The sequence below is a fragment of the Capra hircus genome, chromosome 11 (genome assembly GCF_001704415.2).
Source record: "Capra hircus breed San Clemente chromosome 11, ASM170441v1, whole genome shotgun sequence".
Lineage (NCBI taxonomy): Eukaryota > Metazoa > Chordata > Mammalia > Artiodactyla > Bovidae > Capra > Capra hircus.
Window position 1 is genome coordinate 61,202,334 of NC_030818.1, and position 20,329 is coordinate 61,222,662.

General features: G+C 34.9%; 1 protein-coding gene across 6 annotated transcripts in view; it reads left to right on the forward strand.

The window, feature by feature from the left end:
- EHBP1 (EH domain binding protein 1) overlaps positions 1–19,526 on the forward strand; it is a 356,781-nt gene extending 337,255 nt beyond the window's left edge. For all 6 annotated transcript variants that reach the window (XM_018055410.1, XM_018055415.1, XM_018055414.1 and 3 more), the window contains 4 exons: positions 10,731–10,830; positions 11,946–12,019; positions 18,150–18,264; positions 18,439–19,526. In XM_018055410.1, the coding sequence (XP_017910899.1) occupies positions 10,731–10,830; positions 11,946–12,019; positions 18,150–18,264; positions 18,439–18,529 (380 nt within the window). In that variant the 3' untranslated portion in view covers positions 18,530–19,526. The remainder of the gene's footprint in view (positions 1–10,730; positions 10,831–11,945; positions 12,020–18,149; positions 18,265–18,438) is intronic.

Sequence of the window (20,329 nt, forward strand, 5' to 3'; positions counted from 1 at the left end):
GTGCTCAGCTTTCTTCACAGTCCAACTCTCGCATCCACACATGACCACAGGAAAAACCATAGCCTTGACTAGATGGACCTTTGTTGACAAAGTAATGTTTCTGCTTTTGAATATGCTATCTAGGTTGGTCATAACTTTCCTTCTACGGAGTAAGCGACCTTTTAATTTCGTGGCTGCAATCACCATCTGCAGTGATTTTGGAGCCCAAAAAAATAAAGTCTGACACTGCTTCCAGTGTTTCCCATCTGCTTCCTATGAAGTGATGGGACCAGATGCCATGATCTTAGTTTTCCGAATGTTGAACTTTAAGCCAAGCTTTTCACTCTTCTCTTTCACTTTCATCAAGAGGCTCTTTAGCTCCTCTTCACTTTCTGCCATAAGGGTGGTGTCATCTGCATATCTGAGGTTATTGATATTTTGTCCTGGCAATCTTGATTCCAGCTTGTGCTTCTTCCAGCCCAGCGTTTCTCATATACCAACCTATAAATCAGGGATTGTATGGACATATTTGCATAGGAAGAAAAGCTGAATCCCCTTGACACTCCTCGATGACTGCTCTGAGGTCATTGTCAAGTCTCAGTGACCTACCCAGGAAGAATAAACAAAATACCCTCTACTAGTGGGTGAACTTGTTTGTTTGTCAGAGGTTTAAAGGTTTGCTTTTTGTTTGGGGGTTTTGTTTTGTTTTTTCTGCTTTGCATATCAGAGTCATTCTGAAGACTTGTCAGGGTTGGCCTGAATTCTAAATAAAAGGCCTATTCTGATTAGACTGTTTACCTATGAGTGTCAAGTAGAGTGGCTGAGAACAGTGGTTCACAAAACAAACTGCCTGGATTTGAGACCTAAGTTCCTCCACTAACTAGCTCTATTACTTTAGGTAAGTTATATTAATATAACCTCGTTAAATATTTGATGCTATTATCATAATCATCATTATGATTATTATCCCCAGCCTATGAGAAGGTTATTGGTTGTCAGTCATCTGGTGAGGGAGATACATGACATTGAGCATCCTTGAGACACTTTTCTTTCCAAGGCTTCAGGAAGCATCACTGTGGACACAAGTCTAACATAAGTGTCTCTTTCTTTGTGAAGAGAATGGCTCCACTGGGAAGGCTGAAGGGCATTAGATGAGGTAGTATAATGCTGAAACTCAAACTAGTCACCAGGTCTGGTATTGAAAAACACCATTTGTTACGTTTGATTCAAAGTGTCATGTAATTGTTGAATCCCTGTGCAGGTTACAGGACTGCTAGAGATGGCTCTGCAGTGTCCTGTTTTTCATTAGGCATCTCTGTCTAAAGAATGAATGTGGACGTAGGCTAGGAGGGGATAGGCCTAATCCCTTTAGCTCTCCCTCACTGAATAAAGGTTTTTAAGAAGGTCCATAAGGAAGGATATACCCCAGTGTTGCTTGGTTACCTGAACCCAAGCATGATCAAACAAGGTGTAGAGAAGAAGTTACTGTGCATGTGTCATGTTAGAGGTTGAACTCGTCATCCCTTTTTGAAAACTGGAGGCTCTGATGACACCCTGCTGTGATTTTTTTAAGGACATTTCAGGACTACGCAACATGGGGAAAAGACTAGCTGATAGGCTGCATAATACATCTTGAGAAAAACTCTATTAAAAGCTATTTGGAGCATATCTACCTGATTTGTCCTTCTATGTTTTAAACATTGAATATATTTTCCACATATTCAACAGAATCAAATCTCATTCTTACCTGGCATTTAGTAAATCATCTTTTTTATTGATACTGCCAATTTCATAAGCTGATTTAACAATGCTATGTTTTTAAGATCAAAATCTCTTCCTATAAAAATGATGAAAACTCACTGTCTCTGAAGCTTTTTTGCTCTATAAACATTTGGTTTTTCTTGTTAGGGGATTTCTTTTATTAAATTTATATTAATTTGTACTTCAAATTGTTTTTTGTCCTGTTTTAATAACTAGTAAACTTTTAGGTGTATCCTATTAATCTATAATTTTCAATCTTAAAACTTAACCTCTTTCACTTTTGATTATTAAGTAGTATTTCATGATCTACTTTGTTCTTGAATTTCTAAAATCCATTGCAAATAACTAGACTGTCATTTCCTGGAACATAGCCACATTACTGTATCACCATAGCCATGACGGTCTTGTATGCAGCTGTAACACTGCAGACCCAAAAGGGCATTCACTGTTGTTTTTCCAGCTGCAGAGATGAGTTTGTACTGATTCACTCACGTTTTTCACCTATCTCACTTACGACCAATGACATACTAATTATACTAACTATGGACTTTCTTATGACTTATGAATGTTTAAAATATAATTTGTGTCCACGGAGATGTTTAAAAATTCATCCTGTTCCAGCTCTCCCTGATTATGTGTCTGTCTCCATACTAGACTGTATACCCTTTTGAAGGCAGGGACCATACCTTGGTCATCTTTCTATCTCCAATTGTCAGCTCAGTGCTGCCTTGCCTTTATCATCCTCTTCCTCATCGTCATCACAGCTAGCATTTTTAGTCTTGGGCACTGTGCTAAGGACTTCACATGGATTTTCTCATTTAATTCCTCCATCAACCATGAGCTAAGTAATGTGATTATGCTTATAAAGAGGGAGACTGAGGTTTGAAGAGATTAATTAGTCTAAGATCAAGGGACTCCAAGTCATTTTTTTTTTTTTAACTGAACTGGAAGAAAAGCCACTTGGGATACAAATTCAATGTTTATCTTCTTTGCATCTTATTCAGAATGACAGACCTAACCAGCCAGAGAAACTATAGATGGTATACATTTATAAAGTATACTTAGCCCTACCAGAATTTATATTTTTATCCACAGGAGTTTCTCTGGATTAATGTAAGTAAGCATTCATAAAGGTAGTCTACAATCTATAAGAAGTCTTTATTCTATTAATAAAGTTCATCTTTGTTAATGGGTCAAGTGCTTTTCCATAAAGTTCTTAAATCATGGATTAAGTTCCCATACCACTCCATAAAAAACCAAATGGCCAGAAATAGAACTGCCTTATGACCCAGCAATCCCACTGCTGGGCATACACACCAAGGAAACCAGAATTGAAAGACACATGTACCCCAGTGTTCATCGCAGCACTGTTTATAATAGCCAGGACATGGAAGCAACCTAGATGTCCATCAGCAGATGAATGGATAAGAAAGCTGTGGTACAAATACACAATGGAGTATTACTCAGCCATTAAAAAGAATACATTTGAATCAGTTCTAATGAGGTGGATGAAACTGGAGCCGATTATACAGAGTGAAGTAAGCCAGAAAGAAAAACACCAATACAGTATACTAACACACATATATGGAATTTAGAAAGATAGTAATGATAACCCTGTATGCGAGACAGCAAAAGAGACACAGATGTATAGAACAGACTTTTGGACTCTCTGGGAGAGGGAGAGGGTGGGATGACTTGGGAGAATGGCATTGAAACATGTATACTATCATGTAAGAAACGAATCGCCAGCCTAGGTTCAATACAGGATACAGGATGCTTGGGGCTGGTACACTGGGATGACCCAGAGAGATGATATGGGGAGGGTGGTGGGAGGGGGGTTCAGGATTGGGACCTCATGTACACCCGTGGTGGATTCATGTCAATGTATGGCAAAACCAATACAGTATTGTAAAAAAAAAAAAATATATATATATATATATATATATATATATATATATATATATATATGTCCAAATAACCTTAAAAAAGATGAACTTCCCAGTGAGAAGGTCTCCCCCAGAGATTTGACTTACTTGAATATATAAAACTTTAATAATATCTCTTACAACATTTATCTATATATGCATATCTATTTATTTTTTATAATTTATTTATTTATGGCTGTGCTGGGTCTTTGTTGCTGCGTGAGCTCTTCTCTGTTGTGGCAAGCAGAAGCTACTCTCTAGTTGTGGTGCAGGGGTTTCTTACTGCGGTGGTTCCTCTTTTTGTGGAACATGGGCTCTGCGGTGCACACACTTCAGTAATTGGGACACATGGGCTCAGTTGTTGTGGTTCCCAGTCTCTACAGCATAGGCTCAATAGTTGTGGCACATGGACTTAGCTGCTCCACAGTATGTGGGATCTTCCCGGATCAGGGATGGAACTTGTGTCTCCTGCATTGGCAGGCAGATTCTTTACCGCTGAGCTACCAAGGAAGCCCCTACATATGTATTTAAAATCGCATCTTAAAATGCATCTAGAAATAATGTTGGGACTTCCCTTGTGGCCCAGTGGTTAAGAATCTGCACTTCCAATGCAGGGGGTGCAGGTTTGATCCCAGATTGAGGAACTGGGATCCCACTTACCAAGCAGTGCAGCCAAATGATAAAAATTTAAAAAATAATTTTTTAATGAAAAAAATTGAAGTACTGTTTCTCTCACTTCCACTTTTCCAGAAATAATTTTATTCAACTCTTCGTGCTCATCTTTAACATTAACATCTTTGTCACTTCTAGGACCACTCTTTAAGTCATTTGCGTGACATGACTGCACGAAGGCTCTAGGAGAGGGAGGAGGTAAAGAGACTGCTAGGTGCAGGCCAAACAAAGGTGGGGGCTTCAAGAGAGGGGAGATATAGCAGGGGAAGCTATCTTTCTGTAAGTGTGTCTCACAGTTAAAAAGTTTTTCTCTTATTGGAGGATGCCCAGTTGATCTCCAAGTAGACAGTAGTCTATCTGGTTGAATGATGTATATAAAAGTGACTCACTGTATTTTTTGTGATTTTACAGAATATGTTAAATGCACATTGAAAAATAAATATAGTTTCCAAGCTCTGTTTTGAGTGCTTTGAAAGTGAAAGTGTTAGTCACTCAGTCTTTTGTGTCCGACTCTTTGCAACCTCGTGGACTTTAGCCTGCCAGGCTCCTCTGTCCATGGAATTCTCCAGGCAAGAATACTGGAGTGGGTTGCCATTTCCTCCTCCAGGGGATCTTCCCAACCCAGGGATCGAACTGCATTGCAGATTTCCTCATATTGCAGGCAGAGTCTTTACCATCTAGGCCACCGGGGAAGTGTTTTGAATTTAGCCTAGTGCATATTTGTTCATAGTCAAGATAGTCATGCTTTATCTGAAATGTGGGTCATGCTAATACTTTTAAAGGCTCTTCAGTTCAGTTCAGTTGCTCAGTTGTGTCTGACTCTTTGCAACCCCATGAATCGCAGCACCCCAGGCCTCCCTGTCCATCACCAACTCCCGGAGTTCACTCAAACTCATGTCCATTGAGTCGGTGATGCCATCCAGCCATCTCATCCTCAGTCGTCCCCTTCCCCTCCTGCCCCCAATCCCTTCCAGCATCAGAGTCTTTTCCAATGAGTCAACTCTTCGCATGAGGTGGCCAAAGTACTGGAGTTTCAGCTTTAGCATCATTCCTTCCAAAGAAATCCCAGGGCTGATCTCCTTCAGAATGGACTCACTGAAATTATGGAAGCAACTCCATCCCACATGTAATTTTTAAAAAAATACTAAAATGTAAATAAATACAAATAATTTTATCAATTATGAATTTTTCCATGATGATTGTTTTCATGCTTTTAGTTTACCTTTTTTACTATCTTAAGTGTGTGCTTAATTTACCTTTTGAGAAATTGAGCACTGATTTTTGGCATATCAAAGCTATTCAGACTCTACCAAGAACTTGGCACAAGAAGATTGTTATTAATTTCTGGACTCTAGAAGTAGCTTTTTCTTTTGTATAAGTCTATGATAGAAGAGATTCGGTGAACTTGTCTATACCTTCTCCTGCATAGGTAGGTGCACAGAAGTCTGTCAAATTTATCTGTAGCGAGAGATTGCCCTGAATCTCTCCTCACACTTCGTTTTATGAAATTAGCAAATAAAAGATGTGTTTGAGAGAATGTATTAGTTTTTATTTTACTTCAACAAAAGACAGGATTTTCACCAAAGTTTATATTATTAATACTACAACAAATATATCAAGCTGAGCAAATTGTTTCAAGACAATTGCTGCTGAAGACATCAATAAGGATTATGGTTCTTCATTTATGTTGATTGCTGTTTGAGGATATTCTTAGTGTAGAAACATTTATCAACTGTTTGCTTACATAGTAAAATTTGTTTTTATAATAAAGCTCTATTTCCTAAGTTTAAAATATTTTCTAAACTAGGACACTGGAGTCCTATAGTAATATTGGCTTTGGAGTTTGTGTATCCATGTCCCTATATAACTGTAGTAAATTAATCTCTCTCATTCATTAAGTAAATCTACCAGACTTTATCTCCTTTGTTATTGAAATGTTTCTCTGGTACCAGTTAGTTGGACACATTCATTTGTATCTCTATTGTAATATATTAAATCTTTCAGAGGTCATCATACTCAGGTAATCATAACATAGGGATAATTAGTAATGGCAGCTTTTTTTGTTTTTAATGTTTGATTTGGCTTTGCTACATTGTGTCCTTTAAGGGCCACATGTGATCACTAGTCAGCCATCTCCACTATGGAGCTATGGCAAGATTTCAGCATTCTTTAATGTTTTCATGATGGAAAACTGTGAATTTGTTTGTATGTTCAACAGCACTTTCATCTTTATGTTTTCATTTTCTCCTGTTGAATTAATCTTCTGTTCAGTTAAAATTGTGTTTTCCCTTATTTTGCATTTATATAAGAATTCATTGTCTGAAAATACATCTTTCTAAATAGATAATAAGCTTATGGTGAAAAATTAATTGGGAAAATTTAACTAGTAGACAGTTTTAAAAATATAATGCATAATTTTAAGGTTTTACCATCATTTTCCTTTTGTTCATTTTAAAATTTACATTGAAAATGCTGCTTTTGAAAAAGCAACTGAGAACTATATACACATTCCTGGGTGAAGGAATGAATTTTTAAGTGGAATTAAATCTTTTAATCATTTTGGGAGGGAGGAGATGGCATATGAAGGCAGATGTTAACTAACATTTTATTGAGTATTTGTACTGCATGTAGTGCTGTATTATTCTGCTTTGTATTAAGTAGGTTTTGTTAACTATGTGATAGGAAGAATTATTTGAAGTCATATTTACATGTGACTTTTCCTACTATTATTATGCTTCATTATTTAGTAATTTTTATAAATCATACTCTGGGTATCATAATTAAAAAGAGAAAACTGACAATAAGAGATTGTGATGTCAGAAAGATGTTACATTCCAGGAGGCAGAATAAAAACCAGAATTTTTTAAGGAAATAAAGGAGAAAAAAATTACCAGAGACAGTATTAATTAGTCAATACTTTAAAATGTTAAGGTGATATTTTATTGATAGTATATTTGTAATACACATGAGGCACTCTGCTTTAAAATATAGTGTAACAACCCAGCCATGCTTTCACATTTTAGTAACTGTACTGAACTGTAGAATTTTGTCATTTTTTAAGTTTCAAAATGGTCTTCAGTAGTATAGATCTTGAATTTTTCAGTTCATGAAACTGAAAAAAATATTTAAATTTCAGCTTTGGCTGATAAAAATAAGGTGATAAGAATGCAGTTGTGATTACAAATTAAAGATAATTTTGAAAGCAAGATAATTAACTTGGTAGGTTTAAACAAGATAAAATGATTTATGGCATTTTATAAAATAACGATAATCTTCATTTTAAGCTACAATGTAAAATGCTTTATTCTGAGATTATGTATTGTGGCAGAAGCTAAAACTGCCTTTTTTCTAACAGTGCCAGAATACAACCTCTTTTTCTTTTTGCACTAACAAGACTGCTTTACCACCACAGCCCACTCTAAGTAATTAAATCAATCCTTTGTACTTACCGTATTCTCCTCTAGTGACGGTACTAGATCTGATTATATGCTTCATGCATATTCAAAGTACCGCACTGACAGCTCTTTAATGAGCTCTTACTTAATCAGTATGAACAATGTTCATCTTGTTCTTTTTTTTCCTCATGCATTAGAGCTAGGAACAGTTGGGAAAAATGAAACATCCAGCATTCATTTGAAAAATATATTGTACTTTGAAAAGTGTCTAAGCTGAGGAAGTTGCATTCTGCCCTTTAAAAGTCTGATGGACAAATTGGATTACTAGTATTGGATTAAATAACAAATGGTTGGAGGAGAAATGAGAAAAGCTCACTGTGATCACAGGCTTTAATATTTTTTGTTACTTATAAAGCTAAAGGGGTCTTTAACCAGTTATTAAAGTCAGGATTAATTTGTAATGGTTCAACTTACTGGCTTTTAAAAGCTTTTTAAATTTAAAAAATTTTAAATCCCTAAAAACAATTGTATGATGATGTATTAGAAGAAAATTTAATTTTTTTATTACTAGGCTAAGTATAGATTTCCATCATTGTGTACTATCTCAGATAAGGAGTTAGTGATGATTTAACCTCAAATATGTTTTTCAGTTAATTTATATAATCTAGGTAGCACTGAATAATATATCTTTAAATATGTGTTATTGTTTGGCTTATTCCCTTTTGAAACATGAGACTCTCCTCATTTCCTAACAATTAGGGAAGGTGCATCTTTTATTCTTATCTAGAAATCATAGGCATGAGTTAAACTGAAAACAACACAGTAGTACCACATCAATATTGTTGTTCTCAAGGAAGCAGTCTTCCATTGAAGAAAATGATGCTAATTTAAGAGAAGGCTAGATGCTTCTAGTATTATTGCCTGAAAGCCTGAATTACAGGTTTAGGTTAAATTCAAAATGAAGTTTTAATATTGGTATATTTTTAGAAACCACTGAGGTTATGAACACAAAAATTAAGTCTTTAATCAGAAAACAAAATATCATAAAAACAGCACCTATTAATATTGCACACATGTGTCATTTCGCTGATCAAAAAGGCCTTCACCAGGGTACAATTGGCCTTTTTCCAAATTGCAAGCTTTTTCTCAGCTTTTTCTTTTTACTCTTTCTTCTTTTGTTGCTACCCAGGGATTTGTGCCTATCGCAGCCTATATCACATGACCAGTGTCAAGACATCACATGGTCCAAAGTGAATACAAAACCAGTTACCCTAAAAGAGAGATTAAAAATGCTGTAAAACAATAAAGACGTTTGTTCATACTCTAAAAGAATCTATCCCAGGTCTGCTTCATATCATAAAGTTTAACGGACTTTAATTTAATGAAAGCACGTATCTCTCACTCTTTTCCCTAATAATGAAAAACAGACATCTGTTTTACAGGGATGCTCTGAAATACATGTTTAATCTTGCACACAGATCAGCTCTTTATATTCTATTTTCATTCTGAAACTTTCTTCAAATTTCTATTAATGTGGAAATAGTTAATTATGTCACATCCACAATTTATACAAGTATTACAAGAATGAAGTAGATCTTTGAACAGCATGACAACAACAGACCAAGGGCCCTTATGTTAAGGAAAAAAATCCTATTTGTGTCCAGACATGGTATATACCTGTGTGTGTTAGACATAGCTACCTATATGGTCTGGAAGAAGATATGCTAAACTGTAATAGTACTTCTGGAGAAGGGAGGTAGATAGGCAAATTAGAGAGGGTGGGGTTGGTGGAAGAGGACTTGACTTTTAACTCAATTATGTCTCTGTATTGCTTGAATATTTTTTAATGGACTGGTAGTGTGTTTGACAGTTAAAAGAAAATATCTAAAGAAGAAAATAAAATTTAGGAAATTGACTAGGATATTTAGTCTTAGCCTGGGATATTTAATTTTTTTGTTAGATATTTAAGTTAACCCTATGAATCTATCTAGAAGTTGGTCTGAAGTATTAAATAATGGCCTAGCAAAACAATAAACCAATCATGGATGAAATACAGAAGAAAACAAAGTCAAAGAATTATAAATTTGACGGGATACAATTTGAAGGCAGTTTGAAGGAAGAAGGTGGGGTATTAATATTTTTCTCAAGTATGATTGTGGCCTACTTCTATATGAATAATACCAAATATACACTATATATTATAATCTTTTTGAGGGGAGGAGTAGTATAGATGATGGAATGAATATTAGGGAAAATGAATTTTAAATGTGTAATCAGTAAATTTATAACCTGACATTTAAAGTCATCTCTCTGCTCAAATGTTTTCTCATTTACTGAAGATTATTATGTTCTTTTTTCACAGATAGATGTAAATATTTTTGTAGCCTGGTCATTTACAATATATTTAAAATAATTTGCAAATGTTTACTCTATGAGGGATGATGAGTTCTGGAAATGTATATGCATGTATATATCTTTAGTTTACTTTTGGGGAGGAAAATAAGAAAAAAAGGAAGTCATTACAGGTGGAAGCTCTCACAAAATCTCTTGACTTCTCTGATCTTCCTGCTAGTCTTGTAATTCTCATAATGATTTTTTAATGTGCTTTTAAATTAATTTATTTATTTTTATCATGACCATATGTCTGTTAGCTTCCTGAGTTCCTCATTGAAATATAATAACAAGTCAACCTCTGGGGAGGATTTAAAAGTTGGAACACTTTTTTTTTTTAATGTACATTAGTATGATCTGTAGATATGTTCAGGGGACTGAAATATACATGCTGATTAATACCTCCTTTAGAGACTGGTTTATGAATTTCTAAATATTGATTCCTTTTTTCAGACCTTAATCTTATATATAAACTGTTATAAACAGTTTAATTTGTACTATTGGGTTAGCTAAAATATGTTTCATGTTAAAAAAAAACACAAGACTTGTGCTGAACTATTATTTGGCTTGTAAAATAGAAAAAACAGTAACTCTTCTTAAATTATAGGAAGGAACACAGAAGAAGAAGAAGCTATGATGCAGGAGTGGTTTATGTTAGTTAATAAGAAAAATGCCTTAATAAGAAGAATGAACCAGCTCTCTCTCCTGTAAGTACTTATCACTGCTTGTTTTTACTACAACATTGAGGAATCTTAGACTTTCTATCATTGTCTTTCTTGGGATTTCATATTTATTAGGCTTAGTTTTTTTCTTTCTTTAGAGATTATATTTTACATAAAAATAAAATTTAAAATACTATATAACCATTTTTTATTTGAAGAGTAAGAATTTTAAAATAGAGTATTAGATACTGAAAAAATGTATTTATTATACTGAAAACCAAGTAATGTAAATAATTTTCGGGCTTAAGAAATCACTTTTGCACAAAAAAAGATGTTTGGTTTATATTAAGGAGAAAAAGAAATCAAACTGAAGTTTATTTAACATCAAATTTTCAGTTAAAAATTAAATAATTCTTAATAAGGACAAAAGTACCTTTGTATTCTACAGATAATGTTACCCTAAATTTTAGGATAAAAGATTAATAATTTACACAGAAGTGACCTTTTATGACTCCAAGAATTACAGTAAAATGGAGACTAAACCAAATGTAAGCATTCTCAAGTCTTTAGCATTTAGTGAAGGACTTAATGCTTGTCCCTTTTTCTCACTAGCAGTATTCTTATATTATGCCACCTAGTGTGGGAAGAAACAGGTTTACATTTTATTTTAGTGAAAGCCTCTATTTTTATCATTTCTGCAATGCCTTAACTTAATAAAAGAATTATGAAGTGCAGAACTTAATTTATCCTGATTTTTTTGTCTCTATATTAAATTTGCACTGCTAATACTTTTGCGTTTCTTGTACTCTTTTCACATGGAGTTCTAGACTAAAAGGTGTTTATTGACAGTTAACGAAAAATATTTTATGAAATAGCTTTACACCTGGCACTTAAGACAAGAAGCATTGAAGAATGAGATTACTTATCCACAGATTAAAATATACTTTTGTACAACTCAAAACTGAAGGAGAAAAATAATACCACTAGTAAGTATTCAACCTGAGGAAGATTTTAGGTTTGTGTATCATTTGTTTTGAGTAGCTTAAAGTTAAAGAGAAAAGTCAGTTATGAGTCCTAAAATCAATGTAACCTAAAGGTTTTTTTTAAGTGTTTAATGATTTAGTAATTAGCATATTGATGAACTTTTGTAACTTGCCTAGGGAAAAAGAACATGATTTAGAACGAAGGTATGAGCTGCTGAATCGGGAATTGCGGGCAATGCTAGCCATTGAAGGTAAGAGATGCCATGGCCCAGTGAGGTGTGTAAAGTGTCAGTTGTCAAAGAGGTTTTTTAAAGAGTGTAATATACTTCGGTCTCATTAGGTGTGGTCTGACTAGGAACTACAGGAGTTCCAAATAAATGTCTTAGATTCAGAAACCATTAGTCATGTAAAACCTTAAGACCCTAATTCAGATCATTTTGTTTACTCTTAAACATAAAATTGTAAGCTTAAAAGTCCATTAAATAGAAAATATAAGTATTTAAATGATTTCATTTTATGTGTAAGTTAAAGTTGCTTCCACTGCAGAGGTTTGAGAAAGATTTATCATTTTGATTTTTCACGTTCAGATTCTAAATTTTACCTTAATATTTAACTGATGTCCATATAAATATGTCACTGTCCAGTCTACTATAGTTCTTAAGATTCCAACTCTTATTAAGTAAATAGTCAAGCAAAGATTCAGGCACATGAGATAAATTCAATACTTTAACACATTATATAAACTTTTAAATGAATAACATATTTAGTAATCCTAAGTATGGTTCATAATATCGATAAACATCAGCTGGCTTAACTATGACATTTATTATATATAGTTATTTTTTAAAATTCTTTGGTACTTTAGAATGCTGTTCTCCTTATACTCTTAGTTGAAAATGTCTTATAGTTCAAAGATGTCTGCTTAAGAGCTAATCCTTTGGGCTCTGTAAAATGGACCTTTTGTCTAATCAATGCAAATTGATTTTCCTATTCTATATTGACCTCTTAACCCACTGACTGTCCATGGTAATTTCTTTCTTCACCTGATAAGGTACCTGATCTATAAGAAGTCAATTATAATTAGTTCAGAAACTAGAAATTTAAGTTTGTAAGAGAAAGTCAAATGAAACCATATATTTTAAAAATAGTTTAATTAATATCGTTATTAAATAAAACACATGCTGTTTATCTAAATACTATCTTCTGCATTTATACAAACTTCATTTTTACTTTTATATTCCTAATATCATTTGATAAATATGACTTTGTATATCCTAATTTAGAAATTAGATTTACTTTATTTAAAAGGCTTCAGATAACTAATTTTCTTCAAGTGGCTGTCAAATTATACCACTAATGACTATAAAATTTGTCAAAATTATTTAAGAAGTTCCGTGAAACTTGCCATTGAAATAAAATGCACAAATATACTAAATGGTGTTTTTCCTCTTGATATAATTTTTGTTGTCGTGGTTATAATCTGTAAAAGAGATTGGAAAGCGTAACAGTCATTTGAAAAGTAGGTATAGCAAATTCTATTTATATGATATTTATATGTATAATATAAAATATATGTGTACACAGTATGTATAATGTATGTATAACTCTTATAGTTTATTCTTTATAAATTCATTATGCTCAATACAGAATATTACAATTTTTAAAAATTTACTCTGTCATATATAGTAAGTTAAATCATCCCTAAGATGCAGCTTGATACAATACAGTTGACTTTTAAGGCAAATCCTGCTTCTATCCCAAAACCACTATTATTACCATATATTACCATCTTTAAGGAGGACCATGATATGTATAAAACACCCCAGTTTCATTGGCAGCCTATCCCTATGTAGTAGACCTTCAGTCTTAATTAAATAATCTAAAATTTTTCTGTCTGATCCTCTTGTACACATGGAAGAACAGTAGAAAGTATTTTTGAAGAAGAGGGAAAAAAAGAATGTTTTTCTTTTCAGACACCTTTAATGCAATTGTTACTTTTTTGAGGATTTGTTCTGTTTTACTTTTTAATTAATGCTATTGTCCCATATCTGATTGTGCCTTGAATCTCTCAGCCAGTTTCTGTTATTGGTTGACAGGAAAAAGAGGCTTGAGGAAAGAAACAGCCTGTTGATTACAAATAAAGACACTTTCTCAGAGAAAGGCCTGCCCCACTAGCCTGGGCAATATGTGGCTTGGGCTGTCCTAGAGAAATACTGGTCATCATGATTATCAGTTCTTTGAAGACAGTGTCCTCTGAGCCAGCCCTTAGAATGGACACACATGCAGTTCAGTAGTCTTTTGGAGCATTAAATCACTGCAGAAAAACACTGATTGGTTTTGTTTTGCTTTCCTTTGTTTTAAAGTTCCTTTCTCTTTTCTTTCCCATCTCTTAGTAGCCATGAGATGTTTTTCATAATAAATAAACTAAAATATTTCCAAATAAATCTGCTAGTGAAACCATTCACCAGGAGAAAGCACAGAATATTAATAGCCATAGCACAATGAAAGAAATATTAACAGCTTGGTTTGAGAGCAAAATAATAATAATAACATTCAATATATCCATTCTTCTGAGAATCCATAATCACTTTGGCCTTTTTTTACCTTTTTCTTTTCCCCTGAGGTGTTTTCATTGCAGGAGTTTCACTCTACTGAGCTAAGTTGCAGGATCCTTTAAGCTAACAAACATCTTTCAGATACTTTCCTATAGTTTTTTTGTTCCAGATTATTTAATGCCCCCTCAGGAAAGATAAATTCATTTCTGCACACATTAGGGTGGGCTTTTGGAAAGTGGTGTGTTCATTTTCTGCACAAGAAATGGATCTTCTCTAGGATTTTGTACATCTTGATTTATTCTTGGCTTAGAGTTTGAAGTGGGTGCTCTTCTAAAGGGATTTATGCATAGGTTCACTATTTTTGTAGTTATGGCTTATATGATAAGCTTTTTATATTTAAAATCAATATGTAATCCTGTGGAGGAGCTTATCCCCTAAAACCCCATTTGTAAATCTATTTTAGCTTTGTTACACAGCACAGCCACAGTCTTCCATAGATTGATTAGGTACAGCGGTAGAATCCTATCAAATGGCCTGCTCTGATGATGATGCAAACTCTTTCAGGATTGCTAGTTGACTGGAACTAAAGATAAGACTTGACTGCAATCCCCCAATGTGCTCTTTACAAAACTAGTGTTAATTTTCATCAAAGTGCCAGGCTTATTTATAGTGGCAAGGTTGAAGGTTTACTACAAGAACTTTAGGTCCTTTCTATTAAAGTGTTTATAGGTATTTCTTTGCCTTTTTTCCAAGGTAATTATCAACTTCAGCAAATAAACTGAATCAGGGAATGAATAATTGGCCCTATATATAAAAAAAGAGTTTTTTGAATTAACGAAACAGCTCAGTGCAGATAGACATAAACAGAATCTCTTTATTTCAATACTTTGGCTCAAATGCAGCATCAAAACTTAATCCTATTTGTTGTGAGAGGATATGGCTTTTGTAGCAAAAGTACACTGGAATCTTTAAATTAATCAGAACCCACATTGTAGTCTGTCCAAGCCAAAGTCAGTGCATCTGGCTAGCTGTTATAGGTGAGTAATCCTTTCTTAAAATGTATAACAGGTAACACATAAACTTACATTCAGGCTTCAAAAACATGACATTATGTCTAGGTGAAGCTATTAAAAGGGGGATTTAAATTTTTTTTTTAATTTAGGCCTTGACTATACAAATGTGAATCTTGATCAGTTTGTCCTGTGAGAAAGCAAACCCAAAGTAAAAGTAGTTTTGCTGGTGTAAAATCTACTCACTGTACATAGCTTTTTTTCCCCACAATTTGACTAATTATTTGTAGATAGATATTAATGTGGTGACAGATTTAATATGAAAAATCCTATAAATTTATGCTGAAATATTTAAAATTTAATGTCAGTTAAATTTGTAAGATGATGGAAATTACCTAAATATTCATAACTTAAAAAATGTTTTTGTTACAGTTATGGGAAATGTCATTATTGAGCTAGGAGAAGATTAAGATTTTTAAAACTATTCAATACTTAAGGGACTAAAAATACAAAATTTTCTCTTATCCATATTGTTAAAACCTTATTTTTAAAAAAAATAAATCTTGATATTTCTAATTATTAATTAAAACCTTAAAAGTGGCTGACCAAGTATAGAGAAGGAATAATTTAATTAAGATTATGTGTCCCTAAAATTATTTTCTTAGTTTAAAAAATTTTGTAATTATCAATGTAATTATATGTCTTGAGTTTATGGTGGAGAAATTTTATTTCCCAGTGTTAAAGCTCATCAAAATGTTTTGGAAGTAAAGAATTATAAATTAAACTTAGAATGATTTCTTGAGGTCAGAAATGGAAAAATTAATATTTATCAAAGTTGGTAATCTTAATAATTATAAAATTTAGTTACAAATCTTTTTCAAATTTAGCAGGTTTTTCTCAGAGTTAATACTTCTAGAACTATAGTTACCTGAAATCAGACCAGATGACCTTTAAGATCTTTCCAACCTGGAGAGTCTATTAATTTATCTGCTGTAGTAGAGTGAAACTGATTAAGAACAAGAACCAGATTAGAAAATTGTCCAGCATTCCTGACCTCAGTTGCATTTAAATCTGAGGAATAAAATTGTGATAGATATGGCTTTTCTTCAGTTTTGGTGTTTCATTATTATTTTTTAAATTCTTACATTCAGAAAAAAGCTTTCCGTAGAAATAGTTTATTTCTCTCTATGCAATTGAACACTTCTTTTTTAAATAAGAATGTAATGTGACCAATCATTTAATGTACCTATTTGTGTGATGTTTTGTATCAAATGAGGATAATTAATATATAGCATGTTTAATATATATGTGTGTATGTATTTGAGCTTATAGTGATAGAAATAGTGATAAAATATTCTAGTTTTTTGCTGCTATTCTAACCTTTATTGCACGATGATGCATCTAATTTTTAATTTGTAAATACGAGATAGAATTCCCTCTAGCTCCATTTGCTTTCATAAAGCTGCTGAGCAGTTTGCTGTCTTGAATAAATTTTGCTTTGGAGGGGGTCGGGGGGATTTGAACCAGCACATTCTTGTGCGGTTTGTGAAGATTCACATGGTAACCAGCGGTGTGCATTGTTAGGTTTATCTGAATAAGCACCAGCCATGTGAGTTTTAACATGATTGCCCAGGGCAATGGAGAGAGAAGAGAGAAACCAGAAAGGATTGCACTCCTCTGTTTTTTGGAAAGTGCATTTGCTGGGGGAGGGAGCTACAGGAGTCAGTGGCCAGGGTATTTCCACCCCCCCCCCCCAAGCTGGTGTCCTGTTTCCCTTTAGGTCCTCATTTGTTCGGCTATCTGCCTCATCATCTACTTCTTCTTTTCATTGTTTACCTTCCTAATGAGGGGGGCGGGGTAGACTGGAGGTTGATTGACAGCTACAAGCCCTTGCAGTCTGGCCAGAGAGCAGTTGGCTTTGGTTTCAAAAGTGCTTTAAATGTTCGATTTGGTCCTGTTTTTATTAAACGAAACTGCTGCTCATCTTAAGGAAATTATCAGACCAGCAAAGACTAGGAGATATATTATTGGGGCCTAAAATCTTCAAAAAACTGCCCCTACACATGGAAAGAGCACGGCCCATCGGATTTTCCAACCTTAACATGGGGTTTCAAAAAGAAGTATGTAATTTTTTCCTTTGCAAAAGTGCTTTGATTTGAAGCCACGCAGCAAACCTCTCCAAAAGAAAACTGGCTGTGATGCGATCGAGAGCTGCAGTGTAATATTGCAGAGCAAATTTATTTTTTACTTCAAAGAAAAATGCTAATTAGCCGATTCACTACTTTTAAAGTTATTGTGAAGCATATGGCGCCCAGTGTGAGATACATCCAACTGCTAAAATAGAGCGGAGAGGAAATTAGCGAAGAATGGGCTGTATGGAGTGAGCTTGGGGGTGGGGGAGGAGGATAGGTTCTCAGGCAGATTCTCTAGCCTTTTCAGGAGGATTTTATCGCCCATCTCTGCTTCCCGCCTCCTCATTTACCCGCATCCCCCACCACCAACCCTCAGGCTGACCTCTTCTGGGCCTCCAGCTCTCCCTCCCCCACTTTGGCTGAAATCAGGTGCGCACCTCCGGCTGGCCACCGGCGCACACCTGGTCTCGTGAAGGCTTCAACCCGGCCATAGCCATCTCTTATCTACGGAAAATACTAAGAAAGTAGGGTTTTAGGGGTGAAATCCTCACCACGACGGCCAAACTTCCCGTGAAACACTACTAGCTAGTGGCTCTGTGATATGTTTTGCAGAGAAATAAAAGGGAACTGGAAAAGGCGGGAAGGGGAGGGTAAGGTGGGTAAGGAGCCTCCTGTCCTCTGCAGACTGGCAGAAGACCGAGGCCCAGAAGCGACGCGAGCAACTCCTGCTGGATGAACTGGTTGCCCTAGTGGACAAGCGCGACGCGCTCGTCAGGGACTTGGACGCGCAGGAGAAGCAGTAAGTGGGTGGTGGGGTCGGGGAGTTCTATCCAGAGGTCTCCAGTGGACCAGGGCAGCCACTCCCTGGCCCCGCAGTCCCGGTTCCCTCTGGGGCTTGGAATTTGGAGCGAGAGGGGAGTGCGGCTCTACCCTCCATGAAGAAAAATAATTTGGTTTCCTGTTTGATTTCCAGGGCCGAAGAAGAAGATGAACATTTGGAGCGAACTCTGGAGCAAAACAAAGGCAAGATGGCCAAGAAAGAAGAGAAATGTGTCCTTCAGTAGAAACCAGACCAGAATCCTGACCAACATTTTATTAACCTTGGGTTTCCCAGACCATAAAAAGAAAAGTCATTCTCATTGTTTTAAAACTTGTAACATTTTGTTTGACTGGATTGTACTTCTTTACCACCACCATCCTTTTCCTCCCTCCTTTCCAGATTTTGTACAGAACTCCGAAATAGCTTTGTTTAAGGGTTTTTTGGTGTGAATTAATCATTTCCTTGAAATTATGTGAAGTAGATTTGCACAGACATCTTGTGAGTGATTGGTACTGGGAGTGTTCAAGAAACTGTTCAAAGAAAGAAAACTCTTCCCTCATTATTTTCCCTCATTTTTTGATGGAGGAAAATTTTAAAACATTTTTGTTGTTGTTGTTAATGTTGTTGTTAATAGCATAATGAGGGGTGGGAGGGGGCTTAAGAGGGAGGGATAAAGAAAACGTCATGAATGATTTTTTTCCAGTCCTGCCATATGTAACACTGAGTCTGTTACCTAAATTTTATAGTTAGATCATATTCAATTTACTTATTAAATTGTGTTCTGTTCACCGGTGGGGTTTTCTGCAGTTGTTTTACATTTCACTGTAAAGATAATAAGAGTACTTCTCTGCTTTCTTCAGAGGGTGGCCTTTTAACGTAGCCTGAGACAAGTCCTGTGATTTGAAGGTGAGCAGTAAGAATGGGACTAATTGACATGCATCAGTTTACAAAGACAGTCTTATCATCTGAGAATGCACCATCTTTTTCTCTGGATAATTATTTATTACATCTAGCTTGGTTCCCACATTTTGTTGGGTCTTAAAAATTGGCTCAAGAATGCTGTTATTATTTATTCTGTATTGATAAAATCTGTCTTGCCATCATTGAGTAAATCCTCCAATTAATATTTTCTTCTCTAGCATAGCACTGTCATTTTTTGTGAAAATGGTTATCTGTTTATTTATTACAATACTGAGTCATATATAAATTTTCAATAAAAGCAGAAACTTTCTTACCTTAAACACTGCTGCTACTTCTTTGTAATGAAAACTTGACATTGGTTTGAGAGAAGTTTTTGTATTCATAAGACTTTTCATGTGGGAAAAAAAAAATGGTCCTCTTGAATGCAGGGCATGATACTGGGCTGTATTTGGATCTGAATAAGTTTACACCACCCCCAAAGGGGCCCTGCTGAAACACCAATGTGAATTGAAAAGCAATTGGTCATATTTTCTTAAGCTGTGTAAACTAGCATGTTTCAAAAGGTTATTTCTGTTAAAGATTTGAGGAAATTTGTGAATCCACAGCAATGAAAAAAAAAAAGCTAATATGTTGTAATTTGCAGTTGTTATAATTTTGCACTCATGAAGAATAACTATGACTTCTGATAACCCTCCAGACTGTAGGTGCTGAAGTGAAAGGAAGAGGGGTTATTGTTGAAGGGGAGGAGGAGGGTGTGTGCAGGTTTGTGTGTATGAGATGAGGGAAAGGGAACTTTCAACAAGAAGTTCTAAGCTACAGAAAAAAACCTGGCGATTTTATGGTAGTTTCCATCACTCTACCATGGTGACTGAAACAAAGCTCGTTCAACAAGTCTGGAGACAGAGAAAACAGTCCACTAGCATTTATACGTTAGCCTCGATCATAATGCGTACATATACCTACAAATATTTATACCAGTACACACAAATTCCTTTCAAAAAGTATGGCGCCGCCAGTCTTTCAAAATGATAAAAACCACACCAAGGTAGAATTTCATGACAAGAATATAAGGAAGTTACTGCGAAGTTACCAGAACTAAATGAAATCGGGTTTTGCCCTCTTC